General features: G+C 42.9%; 1 protein-coding gene across 5 annotated transcripts in view; it reads right to left on the minus strand.

Annotated features, from left to right (window-relative positions):
* nbr1b (NBR1 autophagy cargo receptor b) overlaps positions 1 to 15,048 on the minus strand; it is a 394,738-nt gene that overhangs the window by 43,215 nt on the left and 336,475 nt on the right. The window contains exon 20 of one of the 5 annotated variants that reach the window (XR_013304863.1): positions 11,688 to 11,864. The exons of 3 other annotated variants lie outside the window; for them this stretch is intronic. Coding sequence is in view for 1 of the 2 variants with exons in the window: in XM_077618757.1 (XP_077474883.1) it covers positions 11,861 to 11,864 (4 nt within the window). In the remaining variant the exon portion in view is untranslated. Of the gene's footprint in view, positions 1 to 8,388; positions 11,865 to 15,048 lie in introns of those variants that run through there. One more of the 5 variants, XM_077618757.1, reaches the window with a different exon arrangement.

The following is a 15,048-nucleotide window of genomic DNA, read 5'->3' on the forward strand; positions in this document are numbered from 1 at the left end:
TTTTCCTCTCTGTCTCACTCCCTCTCTGTGTCACTGTCTCTTTTTCGGTTTCAGGGTCTCTCTCCCTGCGTCACTCTCTCCTTCCCTATGTGTCATTAACTCCCTACCTCTCTCTCTCTCTCTCTTTCTCTCTCTCTCTCTCTCTCTCTCTCTCTCTCTCTCTCTCTCTCTCGTGCCACTCTGTCTTTTTCTCTCTCCCTCTTTCCCTCTCTCTCGGTCACTTTCTCTCCTTTTGTGACACTCCCTCTCTCCTCTGTGTCACTCTCTCTTCTTCTGTTTTACTTTCTCTCTCCCTCTGTGTCAATCTCTCTCTATTCCTATGTGTCACTTCTTCTCCCTGTGTCACTCTCTCCCTCAGTGTCAATCTTTCTATATCCATGTGTCATTCTCTATTTCCCCTGTCTCTTTTCCTCCCTCTCACACTCTCTCCGTCTGTGTCACTCTGTCTCCCTTTGTGTCATTCTCACTCTGTCACTCTCTTTACCTCTGCGTCACTCTCTCTCTCTGTTGATCTCTATGTCTGCATCACTCACCCTATCCCTCTGTGCTACTCCATTTCTCACCTTCTGTGTCACTCTCTCTCCCTCGGTGTCATTTTCTTTCCTGCTGTGTCACGTTGTCTCTCCCATGGTGTCACTCTCTCCCTCTGCGTCACACGCTCTAGCTCTCTCTCTCTCCCTCTCCCCTGTGTAAATTCCTCTCTCTCTGTCTGATAGGTTTATTAATAGGTATACTTTAATATAATATAAACAATACAAGGGAGGCATCAATCAGGTACATCTCTGGCGTTAAACTTGCAAGTGAGAATCGTCCTGCTCGTCCTCGCCACCGTGACATTCTGAAGAAACGGCATCCTCTTTTGTTCATTTAGTCGCGCATAATCAAAACCGTGACCGGATGATACGCCGAAAGACGTTTCGCCGACGGACGTTTCACCGAAACGGGATTCGCACGCTCGCCCCACCCCCGGATCGTGTGTACATGTTTTTCAACCTCGGCCCACGGGCCATATACAGCCCGTTACAGATAACATTCATTTAGGAATAAGGGATGTACTGCCCCTGGACATATTCCTAAATACAAGTACGTACTACAATGTGCTGCCAATTTTTTATTATTTTTATTTTATCCTTACGTTTAAAGTAGTAGCCATTTGGAGATCACGCAGAACAGTATGTAACAGAAGAAATAGAGAAAATAAAGTAGTAGTAGTAGTAACAGTAAGTACTACTGTAATGAAATTGTAAATCCAGAAATCCTACTCCAGAAAATTTACACCAGCATAGAAAACGTTGAGATTAATCTTTGAATTAATGTTCTCAGCAAATCATTTTGAATATATATTTCCTAAAATAATGGGAAATTATTTAAAATTAAACTAGAAGTGTGTTCCATGGCATTTTCAAGTATTGTTCTCTAAGCCCTCTAGTCTGTCCGAGGCACTTATAATTTCACATAAGTCTCTAGTGTTGTATTTTCTCAGTCAGACATCAATCCCCAGCTTTGATCAATTACATTGCGTGTCCAAATGGCTACTACTTTAAACGCAAGGATGAAATAAAAAATATAAAAAATTGGCAGCACATTGTAGTATGTACTTGTATTTACAAATATGTCCAGTGGGGGGCAGTACATGCCCTTGTTATTCCTAAATGAATGTTATCTGTAATGGGCCGTATATGGCCCGCAGGCCGAGGTTGAAAAACTTGTACACACAATCCGGGGGCGGGGAAAGCGTGCAAATCCCGTTTCGGCGAAACGTCCGTTCGGCGAACTGTCCGTCGGCCAAACGTCCGTCGACGAAACGTCTTTCATTGCGAACTCAGATCAACAGTCTTCGGCCCGGAACTTGGTGACCTGTCAGGTCAATAGTCCTGAAAACAATTACATGTCCTCGAAGCCAGCTGTGGGGGGAAGTGTCCTTGTTATATCGAGTTTTCGTCTTTGTAAGAATGATATAATAATATGCAAATATTCCAATGCACAATATGCACATATATAATAATATCCCAGAACATCCCCAACACTGTCTTTCTCTCTTTCTCTGTAACTCACTCTCTTTCCCTCTGTGTTACTCTCTCCTCCTCTGTGTCAAATTCTGTATCTCCCTCTGTGTCAATCTCTCCCTCAGTGGCACTCTCCCTATCCCTCTGTGTCACTCAATTTCTCACCTTCTGTGTCACCCCCCTTCCCTCTGTGTCACTCTCTCTCCCTCTGTGTCACTTTCTCTCCTGCTGTGCCACATTGTCTCTCCCACTGTGTCACTCTCTCCCTCTGCGTCACATACTCTAGCTCTCGCTCTCCCCCTGTGTAAATTCCTCTCTCTCTGTCTCCCTCCCCCTCTGTTTCACTCCCTCTCTCCCTCTGTGTCACACTCTCTCTCCCTCTGTTTCACTCTGTCTCTTTCTCTGTGTCACTCCCTCTCTTTCCCTCTGTGTTACTCTCTCCTCCTCTGTGTCACATTCTGTATCTCCCTCTGTGTCAGTCTCTCCCTCAGTCTCACCGTCACTTTTTTCCCTCGGTGTCACTCTTCTATTTCACGTTCTCCCTGTGTCACTTTGTCTTTCCCTCTGTGTCACTTCTATTTCACGCTCTCCCTCTGTGTCACTCTCTCTTTCCCTCTGTGTCACTCTTCTATTTCACGCTCTCCCTGTTTCACTCCCTCTCCCTCTGTGTCATTCTCTCTCTCTGTCATTCCCTCTCCCCTGTCACTCTCTTTATCTCAAACTAACTCTCTCTCCCTCTGTGTCGATCTCTCTCTCTAATTCTGTGTCACTCTGCCTTTGTGAACCGACTCCTGTTACTGTTTCTATACAGTTTATAGCTATAAAATATCGTGTTTGCACAAAACTTATCCCTGCAAATGTCTAACCATAACAGCCCAAAGTTTTGTTTGCATAAACTCTGTCCTACATCGATTTCGTAGAAATATTACTGTTTTCCTATATAAAGACTGACCCACTGTTCATTCGGAGAGAGAGTTGCAAAGGACACCAGGCTGAGCAGTTCTCGACTGTTAGAGCTCTCTCTCCATCCTGCAGTCTGGTAATAAACGTATTCCCTTTAAATTGATCTCACTCTTTCTGTGCCTATTCCTGAAGTTGTATTACAGATCTATCATACTTTGGTGCCAAAACCCGGGACCCAACAAGCCAACAATTGCCAGAGCGGCGACGGAGTATGACGAAGGGCAAAATAAAGACTGTGTTAGGTTAATCCAATTGTAGGTTTATCCTTAGGTATTTCCAATTCAGCTCTCAATAAAAAAAGGCATCTGTAGTCACATCACCATTTAATTCTTGCAAGAAGAGAATACATCCCCCCGCTCGTCCGGTCAAGATTATTCTCTCGAGCGGCATTATGTCCTGCCCATTTAAGGCCTCAAATCAAAACAATTACAAGGTTATCGATTCGATCCAATTGCGTAAGCAAGAAGCAAAACAATTCCATATCAAGCAAACCTAGTGTCAAACCTAGCGTCACAAATTAAAACAATATGCGAGTAATCGATCCAATTGCGTAAGCAAGAAACAAAACAATTCCATATCAAGCGTCACAATTTAAAACAATATGCAAGTTGATTGATAGCCATCCGCTGAATCAACAACAATTTAAGCGTCCTTCACAGATCTTCATTGCGAACTTGTATCTGGGGAAAGGGTTGAGGCGTATCTTCCAGTAATCAGTCCTCGGAGCAAGGACTCAGTGAATTGTTAAGTCTGGAACCAGCTGTCCTGGAGAGCGATCTTGGAGTAAGCGTTTGTCTTCATTGAAAGCACATATTAATTTTAACTCTAACATAAAAGCGATCAACACACACACACACACACATATATATATATATATATATATATATATATATATATATATATATATATATATATATATATATATATATATATATATATATATATATATATATATATATATATATTGTTTGATATAGTTACACATTTAGGATGACCATTACTATTCCTAATAAGCAAATATATTGATTAATATAGTAAGCATGTATATTATAAGGCTTTATATTCATTGCAAACACATTTATAATAATGATTTCTCCAACATTCCCCCCTATATTATAAATTTGCACATGATCCCCCTAATAAAACTTCAAACACATTTATAATAATGATTACTCCAACATTCCCCCCTATATTATAAATTTGCACATGATCTCCTTAATAAAACTTCCTTTCAGCTTTATTCCATTAATTCCAAATGAACATATAGTAACATCCCAGAATGAACCCAACATTCCCTCCTTTTTATTATATGTTCGTTATTCATTTTATGGCAAATCCAAGAAGAGAGGGATATCTCCGTTGGCTGTTTTAATTTTACCCGCTTAGGCCCTACTCGTTCGGCAGGTCTGAAAAGCAGAAAATAAAATCATTTTCGCCCAATTCATCCTCGGAATTACCATGCTCCTGAAATTCACTGCTTCCCTCAGCAAATCTAACATTTCATCAACAGAGGATATAATTCATGCAATTTAGAATTTGTAGGGGCAATCGCAGTGGTTATAAGTCGGCTTATCAAATATCTTAAGCAGGGAATAATACAACACTCACATAATGTCAAAATCGTAGCAAAAGGGCTACGGAAAATGCAACTGATTGGGCCAAATCCAAAGGACTTATGCCACCAGCTCCAGGCGGATTCTCTGACTCCAGAATGCTTCTTCATATTGCGGTTGAGGGTCTGCAGGCCATTAATGGCCTGGGTGAGGGACCCACCGGGTGACGTGTTGTTCGGTATGAAGGTGCAACATTGTTCTCCAAACATTGCACACACGCCCCCTTGCTCCGCAAGCAGCATATCAACTGCTATGCGATCCTGGAACGCCATAAGACTGGTGGCTGCCAATTGTTCCTTTATCGCCACAAATCCCTGTTCAAAGTTTTTGGACAATGTAATGCAGGTAATTTATCCGATCAAAATTTTTTGTTTGGAGTAATTAAAAGAAAAATAGACTCCCAACCTGCTGCGATCTGATTAGCCAACTTATACTCATCTGGTACGCCCCGGGGATGCCAATCGCATCAATGTATGTTGGATCTCCCAAGCCCCATACCGATCGACACCGTCGGGAGGGACCCGCCAACATACTGGATTTCAGCCAATTGTATCTCCTTCACTGTAGATGGAAAAACAGACACTGGTAAAAGCAGTGACCCCAAGGCACAAAGTCCTGCCGTGTTTCAGCAGGAGTCGTATAATTTATTTCCACCCCACCACCATCATAGGTCAGAACGTGGTACCAGGGTGTAGTCGGTTTTAGGACGTGGGCACACCACGTCTCATTTATCGCCTCCAGCTTCAGACCATGCCCTGTAAGGTTTTAAGCATGTAAAATGATTTAAAAGCGACGTGTTGAAAAGTTAGGCTTGTCCTTTGCTGCTCTTGTAACTGGGTAGACATTATTCCATTTCTCACAATTGGGGCTTACATTTTCATTTGTCATTATCTCCATTACACAATCAGGAGTAATTTGCGCGGGCACTACTCGTAAGAGAGGGCGGGGCCCCATACATGTTATGCAGGTTTGATTTATAGTAATAGCTGCATTTTCCATCAACAGCAACCAATTATTGCCCGTGTGGGAGATCCCTGTTTCGGAAATGAATTCTCTGGTCATCTCAGATTTTAATTTTACTATGGCGGATCCGGGTGTTTCCATCTCTGACGATTTTCTTACCGTCTCCATAGACATGGTCATTGTTGTTGAGACTCCACCTGCCCATGGACTTAGGAAAAACGTCAGACAAGGATCCACAAGTTAATTTGTCAGTCTGAATAATGATTTGTAATGCCCCCACCGTATGGGTTAATTTTGTCAAAGGCCTGATGGTTTTTTTTCGCACGCGTGTGTCATCCAAGTTTGCCAATCTAGACCAGTTTCTGCAACAAGGTTTCCCCAATCTGTTTCAGGACTGTTATGTACCACACATATTCTATAAAATCCATATGTATCCTTTGAAATGGATATGTAGCTTTTTTAGCTTGACATAAGGGGGAATCGCCCGTGTTTTGGCCATATATCTGCATATAGATTGAATATATAAACTCCCCCTTTTTTGAGGCATGAAATTTACCATGACTCAAAATGGCAGCCCTCCTAGATAAGTTTTTTGTTTTTGTTTAGTCCCCCAGGTTCCCAAAATTTTCCATTGCAGAAATCAAAAAATTTCATTTGGCGAAATTATTTTCTTTTTTGTTTCTGTCCTACTCTGCCACCGCCGTCCTCAAAAGGCTAATCAGCGATTTCAGAAATATTCCACCTTGATATTAGAATATTGATATATCTTGGTGGCTAGCCAATTGAAACACAAAAGACAGACACTCATCCACGCTCGCACTCATAATCAAGGAATTTAGAGTGCTCCCCCAATGATCCATAATTTTGGTTTGTTGGAGTAAAACTGGAGTACCCAGGAAAACCTACGAATTCTTGAGGACACCAGGAATATTCCACACTCCGGAAGGTCTGGATCCACTCCGCATTAGTAGATCCTCGAACCGCAAGGTTGTTGCCTGAAGAAACTAGGTAATTAATGTATTAGATTCACGTGTCACATATCTAAAAATATAAATTTGTTCAATTGCCACCGCCCCTTACCCCAGTCAGTCAGCATGTGGACTGCCATGCAAGTGGCTGTGATTAACTATCTATTCGCCAATAATGTAATAACGGAAAAGTTGTGACACATTGAAACACACACACACCCCCTTTTAGTATTTTAACCGTTTGTAAAAACTTTATCTCCATGTTCTGCATTAAGTTACACCCCCTTTCAACGCTATCAAATTTTGCCCATTCTAGTCAACCCATCTACTTAAAGCATTTCTCCAAGGTTGATATTTTATAATTTGGAGATGTTATTTTTAAAACATAGACATTATTTCATCACTTGTTTCACACCATGAAAGGCCCCACCTGAATTTAGAAAAAAATAATTGTAGATATTCCCCTTTATCTAAGCTTGTTATTGCCAATCGTTATCACCGTAACATTCAGGTGTATTAACCCCATAATTGCAATGCAGTAAGTTTTGGCTAAATTCTTAATTTGTATGCCCCTAAAGTAATAGACAGTAACGTCCCAATAGTCATCAATATGACCTATACCAAAGCATATTCCCCCTTTAGGCCAAACAGGGAACGCCTTTTGTGCACTTAAAGACGCTCCATGTTTCTTCTAGGGAAACTATGCCTATCCTAAATCAATTATCTTATCTACCCCAGCCAGGTTCAATTTACCTAATAATTTGGACGAATGCCACGAAATTTCTCATGCCATTTCTGCATTGTTAATTTCATGTCTGATCTCTTTAACAACCAAATAACTCTTAATACCTAAGACATAATTTGTAAATCACCCCATACTATGTTTACTTAAGATAAGATCTATTTCATATAGCTCTCTGTTACCACAAGATAAATCTACAATAATTAAATTAGAGAAATCAACCTTTTACTAGGCATTTCCTAATTACAATTTTCAACGCTTAATAAAGGACCCAAAAATTGTCACCAATATGCCATAATATTGTTTTAAAAAAAATTCCTTTCATTTTTCTTTAACCAGCCAATCTCCTATATTTAAGTATTTTGAACAATCCAACCATCCAAAAACAGTAATAATATCGTTTTATCCTCCAAAACTAGCTCTCTTCAATCAAGAGCCCTTTGAACTTCACAAAACAAAAAATAAAATAATAATAATAGTATTATTCCCAATTCCAAAGCTTTTACCAAATCAATCTTTGCCAAACAGATTTTCTATCACCTCGAAAGCCATTTCTTATTAAATCCCAAAAATAAGTGAGAAGATAATCACGGAACCCTGCATCCCTTGCAGACCATGTTTTGTTCTTATTCTGAAATGTTTAAACGGAAGCCCGCCCTTAGCCGCTGATTGTGACCTTCACGCTCGCTGCAAAAGCAGCATTCTTATCTTTTGTTTACAAATTCCAAAATGCTCTCTTTTCTTTTTGTGCACAATGCTGCGCCTCCTGTGCACAATTATAATATTTTTTAGAGAAGACTAAATTAATAAACTAAATTAATTACTCTCCCGATATCCAACTATATCACAATATTTTGCCAAGACCCCATAATCACAATATGCTGCAAGCATAACTATATCATAGCAAAAACCAATTTCTGCCCTCAAGTTTGCTTCAGCACCCCCAAGGCCAATTATTGTAATATTCTCCACGGAAGGGGTCCCCCAAAATTTTTAGTCGCTTGTGCGGTCCGCGCGCATACTATACTGTATTATAATGTCTAACACCGTCAAATCAGCCGCACCAAAAACAGAGCGCTTCCCCCGCAATCAACGCATTATTTGGCAAGTTTAGAGTATGACAAAAAACGCAGTTTTGGCAACCCCGCTAAACATTTAATTTGCCGTTTTGTATTTCTGTTAACCAAAATATTCCCGCTAGCAGACGGGAACGAAACCAGGATAAGCCACAATAAGCCATTTCATTCCAGTACATTGACAGTACATTTAGTTACTATTAACAAGGTATGTCTAGCACTTGGAAATAACCATTTTAATTGCTGTTTTACAACTTTCGGCATCACACAAAAAATTCCAATTGAATTCATTCACAAAGAATGTGATCTCTGGTTTAAAATTAGCTCCACATCCTCATGTTCAAAATCCTCATTAAAATCATTTTGAGCAGGCCTGTCTTGTTTTTAAAGACCTTTTAGTCCAGGCAATCACGCAATATATGCCCCAATTCTCCACAAACCCAGCACATAGCATTTTTGAAAACCCGATTTCTGTTTAACCTCATTTTTTTTTTCCAACCCCTTGGTAACATTTCTTTTCTGCCCCCTCAGCCGAGGAGGCCGCGCTATCTTTTATTTTTTCACACAACGGACCCGTTTTATCACCCTTCTTTCTGTGGAACAAGCCGCCTCGCTTGTTATCAACATTTTGGCTCTCACTCCGCTCAATTTTCCTAACGTTCCCATCACAACGCTTTTTTGCCATCAAAAACCAATAATTTGTATCCTCATATCCATCATTATCCATTTTACACAGATTACTCTTGTGCTTAACGTGCATTTTATCTTGTAAATCCAGTATTTTATGCATATTCAGCTGTCCAGTAAACCCATACTCGGTTATCCATAAGTTTAGGTGTTTAACTCTTGTAGCGGTTTGTCTTTCAACAAACTTCCAATCTCTACACGGCAGACGCTGTTTTGGATCGTCGTTGCTAGCTGCTTTTTCATTCGAGCTGCCCATTTTTTTTTGGGAGGGAGCTCGCGTGCACTCAGTTATCAGTTAGCAATTTTCTTTTCCGCGGAAGGACATACGTAACACACGCAACACGTAACACACGCAACACAAATGTATACCCTAGCGTGATATACTGTCAGAGTTATATTTGTACCTTCCGTACAGGACACCCCGAACTGCCCCAAATTCCTAGTGTATAACCTAGCGTGAAATACTGTCAGTTATATTTGTACCTTCCGTACAGGACACCCCGAACTGCCCCAAATTTTATAGACTCATGCTCTGTCTCTTTACCTGGCAGTCCCCTGGACGCGAGACGCAGTCCCCTGGACGCGAGTCTCATTTAAAAAATGGACCTCACGTGCAATGCCCCTTCGCGCATTTGGAACCCGTCAACAAACGCAGACATTCACGTGGACTTACCAGATATGACACCAGATGTCTCTTTCAGAGGGTTAGTCGTCAACCGTCGAGAACCCAGGCGCCCCTTCGAGTTATCCAGCCCGGAAAAGGGTATTTAAGCGCCGTGCACGGTCTTTCCAGATATCGAACGGAAGCGACCTGGATTCTGCTTCGGTATCTTGACCACAGGCTCGAAGGACCAAATGTTAGGTTTATCCAATTGTAGGTTTATCCTTAGGTATTTCCAATTCAGCTCTCAATAAAAAAAGGCATCTGTAGTCACATCACCATTTAATTCTTGCAAGAAGAAAATACATCCCCCCGCTCGTCCGGTCAAGATTATTCTCTCGAGCGGCATTATGTCCTGCCCATTTAAGGCCTCAAATCAAAACAATTACAAGGTTATCGATTCGATCCAATTGCGTAAGCAAGAAGCAAAACAATTCCATATCAAGCAAACCTAGCGTCAAACCTAGCGTCACAAATTAAAACAATATGCGAGTAATCGATCCAATTGCGTAAGCAAGAAACAAAACAATTCCATATCAAGCGTCACAATTTAAAACAATATGCGAGTTGATTGATAGCCATCCGCTGAATCAACAACAATTTAAGCGTCCTTCACAGATCTTCATTGCGAACTTGTATCTGGGGAAAGGGTTGAGGCGTATCTTCCAGTAATCAGTCCTCGGAGCAAGGACTCAGTGAATTGTTAAGTCTGGACCCAGCTGTCCTGGAGAGCGACCTTGGAGTAAGCGTTTGTCTTCGTTGAAAGCACATATTAATTCTAACTCTAACATAAAAGCGATCAACACACATATATATATATATATATATATATATATATATATATATATATATATATATATATATATATATATATATATATATATATATATTGATTAATATAGTAAGCATGTATATTATAAGGCTTTATATTCATTGCAAACACATTTATAATAATGATTACTCAAACAGACTGTCGACAGCATCCTCCATCCCTCCATTGAAAGGGTCAACCCAACGGCTGTTCCCTCGCCACCCCGGTGATCTGGTGACGGGTCCCTGAACCAGGGCAGGTTCGGAACGAGAAAGATCATGAGTTCACCCTTTGATTTCTGTCTCCGTGAAGTGTGATAATTTGAACTAGTATTATCACTGCGGTAGTGTTGAGTCAGGGACTCCACAAAGAGTGTTGAGTCAGGGACTCTATTAAGAGTGTTGAGTCAGGGACTCCGCTTGGTGTGATCAGAAATATTGGGTGAATCACGAAGTATTGAGATCAATTTCCGGAAATTTAGAATGGAATTGTTGTTTAAACTATTAAGTAAGTGATTAATATGGATTAAAAAGCGACAAAGGGGGTGGGTTTTTTGCCGGACTGCAGAATGGAAATTGAAGAGTTACCGGATGTGAAATATATGGAGATGCATTGTATGGGGAGTTGCCTGTATCTGCCACGATGGGTGGAGAAACATGGTTTCTGTCCCAATTTGAACGATGTGAAAGGTTTGATGAACTTAGAAAGGGAATTGTTGAAGGAAAGGGATAAAAAAGGGAAAGAAAAGTGAGGAAGTTGAGAAGAGAAACAGTTGTTGGTGTTGAAAATATGGAAAGAACACTTTGTGAAACAGCTACACGACATCGAAGGAAAGAAGAAAAAGAAGAACGAGCAAAAACAAGGTCTCATCGCCACCATGAAAATCAGCCCTGATGAGGAAACCAACGTTCATCGGAGAACAACACAACCGGGAAACGCCTGAGCTGCAGAAAGATTGCCCAACCCTCTTCCTCCAGCGGCGCCACCCATCTACCCCTCCCTTGTAGAAGTGGAACGCCCCCCCCCGAATATGATACCTCCGCCCCGTGCGCTGACGACAGCATTTCGTCACCAGCCCACACCAGATCCGGCAACTCCTACCGACCTCAAAACTACGGAGACTATTGGAACGGAAGAGGAACTTCGCAGTCCCCAATACGAACAATGGTGGCAGAAAAAAGAAATGTAAAAACCTACCCAATGATGGCTGTGGCGAATCCAAGGTGGGGGGAAAAACAACAACCACCCACCCTATTGGTCCACCAACCCTGGACCGAAGCCAAATGCCTGGAAGCATGCAAGGGACTCGGAGATGTGGAAGAAAATGCGGAACAATGGGCCAGAAACTTCCGTGAGTGAGTGGCGTCCTATCACCTGAATGGAGCAGAAGTGGAGAAAGCGTTAAAAAACTCTCTGAAACATAGATTGGGCAGAGTCAGAGAGAGATTCACAGGGCAGGATGCAGGGGGAAACATACTAGCCTACAACTCCCAAGCCCTAACCGGAGAAATAGAAAAGCTACTAGGAAGAGCAGTGGCAATGTTCCAGAGACCCCCCCCGACTACCTAAGAATAAGGACATGTACGCAGAAAGAAGGCGAGCCCACAAATGATTACTACACCAGATTGGAAAGCTTTGTCAAGTCCAACAGCCGCATGATGGATGACGCTAATGAAAATGGCCCGTTCTGAGTCCAGTTGAAACAATGGTTCATCGAAGGACTCCAAGTTCCCATTTCCGGATTCATCAGAAAGTACTTCGTCGCCTACAAGACTGCCTCATCCGCTGACCTACTCCAATGGGCAAACCACACAGAGGAGAACATTTGCTACAAGAAGGAAAAGACCCATGTGACGGCCAGCGCACAAATGATAACCGAACCGCTTCAAGCCACCACCATGCTTGCCGCCAGAGGACAAAGACTCCCGAGACCCCACAACAATGACCAGCAAACCTGTGACCGAGCCGAAGGACGATGCTACAACTGTCACCAGAGAGGACACCGGGCCCGAGACTGTCTCGAGCCTCACCTAGAAAGACGGTTTGGACTCCGTCACTCAGGACCACAGAGACAATGGGAGGACAGGGAACCCCGATACAACGAACCATAGTGACGCCAGAAATCCGACCAAGAGGACTCCCTCGAACCATCCACGAGGGAATGGGAGAACAAGGGAAGCGAGGGGGAAGAATAAATTGACCTAGGTAACAAGGAACCCCTCCCCTTCCCAGTTATGGACCTGTCAGTCTATGCCGCGGACTCCCGATCCTTGGACAACAAGCCCCGAGTACAACTTTTGGTAGCACCTCATCGCACACCAGTTTGGTTCCTGGTGGATTCAGGGGCTGATCGGACCGTCCTGTCAGACAAGGTTCCAGGAGTCAAGCCCATGGACCTACTCTACAGCGAGACATATTTCCCTGCTGTACCAGCTAATCTATGGTCCAAGTCCAAAACTGATGTCGGACGGATGAACACAGCAAAACCAGTCACCATCGAAGCCACAACATCTTACCGCCCTCGGATATGGCAGTACCCGCTCAAGCCAGATCAAAAAGAAGGCATTCGCACAGTCATCCAGGAGATATTTGACGCAGGCATACTCATTGAAAGTGATCGTGCAGAATGCAACACGCCAATCTTCCCCGTAAAGAAACCAGGGGGAGGATGGCGGATGGTCCAAGATTTACGCCAAGTCAATAGAGCAGTGAAGTCCCGTGCTCCCAAAGTCCCAGACCACTATACGCTGCTGAACAAACTGAAACCGACACATAAATACTTCACCGTCATTGATCTATGTAATGCGTTTTTCTCAATCCCACTGGATGCCACAGCACAAGGATGGTTCGGCTTCACCTTTGGCAACAGAAAGTTCACCTACACCAGATTGCCAAAAGGATTGTGCGACAGCTCAACTATATTCTCCACAGAGATCCAGAGATGCATGAGTTACCATCCACAACCAGAGTCCACACAAGTCCTCATCTATGTGGACGACATCCTAATTGCAAGCCCAACAGCAGAAGAAAACCGAAAACAGTCCATCAGTGTTCCAACACCTGGAAAAGATGGGGAACAAGGCCTCGTTATCTAAACTTCAATTTTGCTAGATTGAAGTCACATTTCTGGGACATCTCTTGTCACAAAAAGGTCGAAGGCTAACAGACAACAGGAAGAAGGCCGTCAGAGATGCCCCCAGGCCCAAGACCCAGAAGCAAGTCATGCTTTTTCTCGGGTTAGCCAACGACTGTCGAGGATGGATCCTTCACTTCGCACAAATCACCCAGCCACTATTGGACCTCATGAGTGACAAAGACCTCAACTTGTCAGATCTGGTAGAATGGACTCCAGCTGCTGAAGAAGCTTTCAACACCTTTAAGCAAGCCATACTAGACTCATCAGTCATGGGCCTGCCAGACTACACGAAGCCTTTTGTTCAAACAGTTGACTGCAAATCAGGATCCATGACGTCTGCCCTTCTCCAACAACATTTTGACCAAGTTCACGTCACCAGGTTTGCCGAGATCAGACAAGTCTCTTCCCAATCATCAACAGTACTGGACCAAGTATGGTGGCTCTGCGGATGGCGAGTGTTTATGATCATCCCCGCCAATTCAACTGGCCTCTGTCCCTACATCTGTCTCCGACCACACATACATCCTTACAACAGATTTGATCCCCACAGTCGACACAACCCACGTCAACGCCGGAGCCTCAATTTCTGGCCCCATGATCCAGTGTGGGGCTCGGATGTCCCCCTCGAACACAAACACTGGTCAGTCTCCTCCAAAATCCTGATAGCTCTGTTCCACCGGGTTGGAACAGCAAAGAACACCCTACGTCTGGAAACCATCGACTACAGATTCCAGGCCTATGTCAACGCACCAATCCGACTACAACAAGGCCGAGAAGCTCAAATAACCGCCATGACCCAAATGATTATCCCGAACCGCCTTGCTCTTGACAGAATAACCGCCCAGCAAGGAGGTGTGTGTGCCATGGTAGGAGACTCATGCTGCACCTTTATCCCTGCCAACGCATCCTACTCAGTCCATGATGCCCTACAAACTATGAAGAACATACAGAACGCTATGACCAGAGATCCGGTTCCACAACGAGGATGGCTTGATTGGTTCCTGTTGGGCTCATGGACGCAGACTCTTTTGAAAGCCCTAGTACCGTTTGTAACTGTTATTGCTCTCGTGCTTGTTATCCTAACCTGTTGTTTACCCTGCTTCTCAGCTTTGATCAAAAGTACCATTAATGCCACAGTCCCATGATTGTTGAAACCCAGTAATGCTAACTTGTATACACATGCAACAATCTATATCCCAATCTGACCCTGATGTTGTGCTACTGTCTGACACTAATTAATGTCTTTCCTATTCTGAGACACCAGGCGATCGTCCCAAGCGGGAGGTCAAGGGAGGAATTTTCCCTCAACTGCGTGAGGGTTTTCGCCCCCTTCTGGTCGGTCTAAACTCCAGTTTGAAGTAATTTATGAAGAATTTCATTTAAAAGTAGCGACGAAATTCCGATGTTTTTATACTCACAACA

This window comes from Stigmatopora argus, chromosome 14 (genome assembly GCF_051989625.1).
Source record: "Stigmatopora argus isolate UIUO_Sarg chromosome 14, RoL_Sarg_1.0, whole genome shotgun sequence".
Classification (NCBI taxonomy): Eukaryota; Metazoa; Chordata; class Actinopteri; order Syngnathiformes; family Syngnathidae; genus Stigmatopora; species Stigmatopora argus.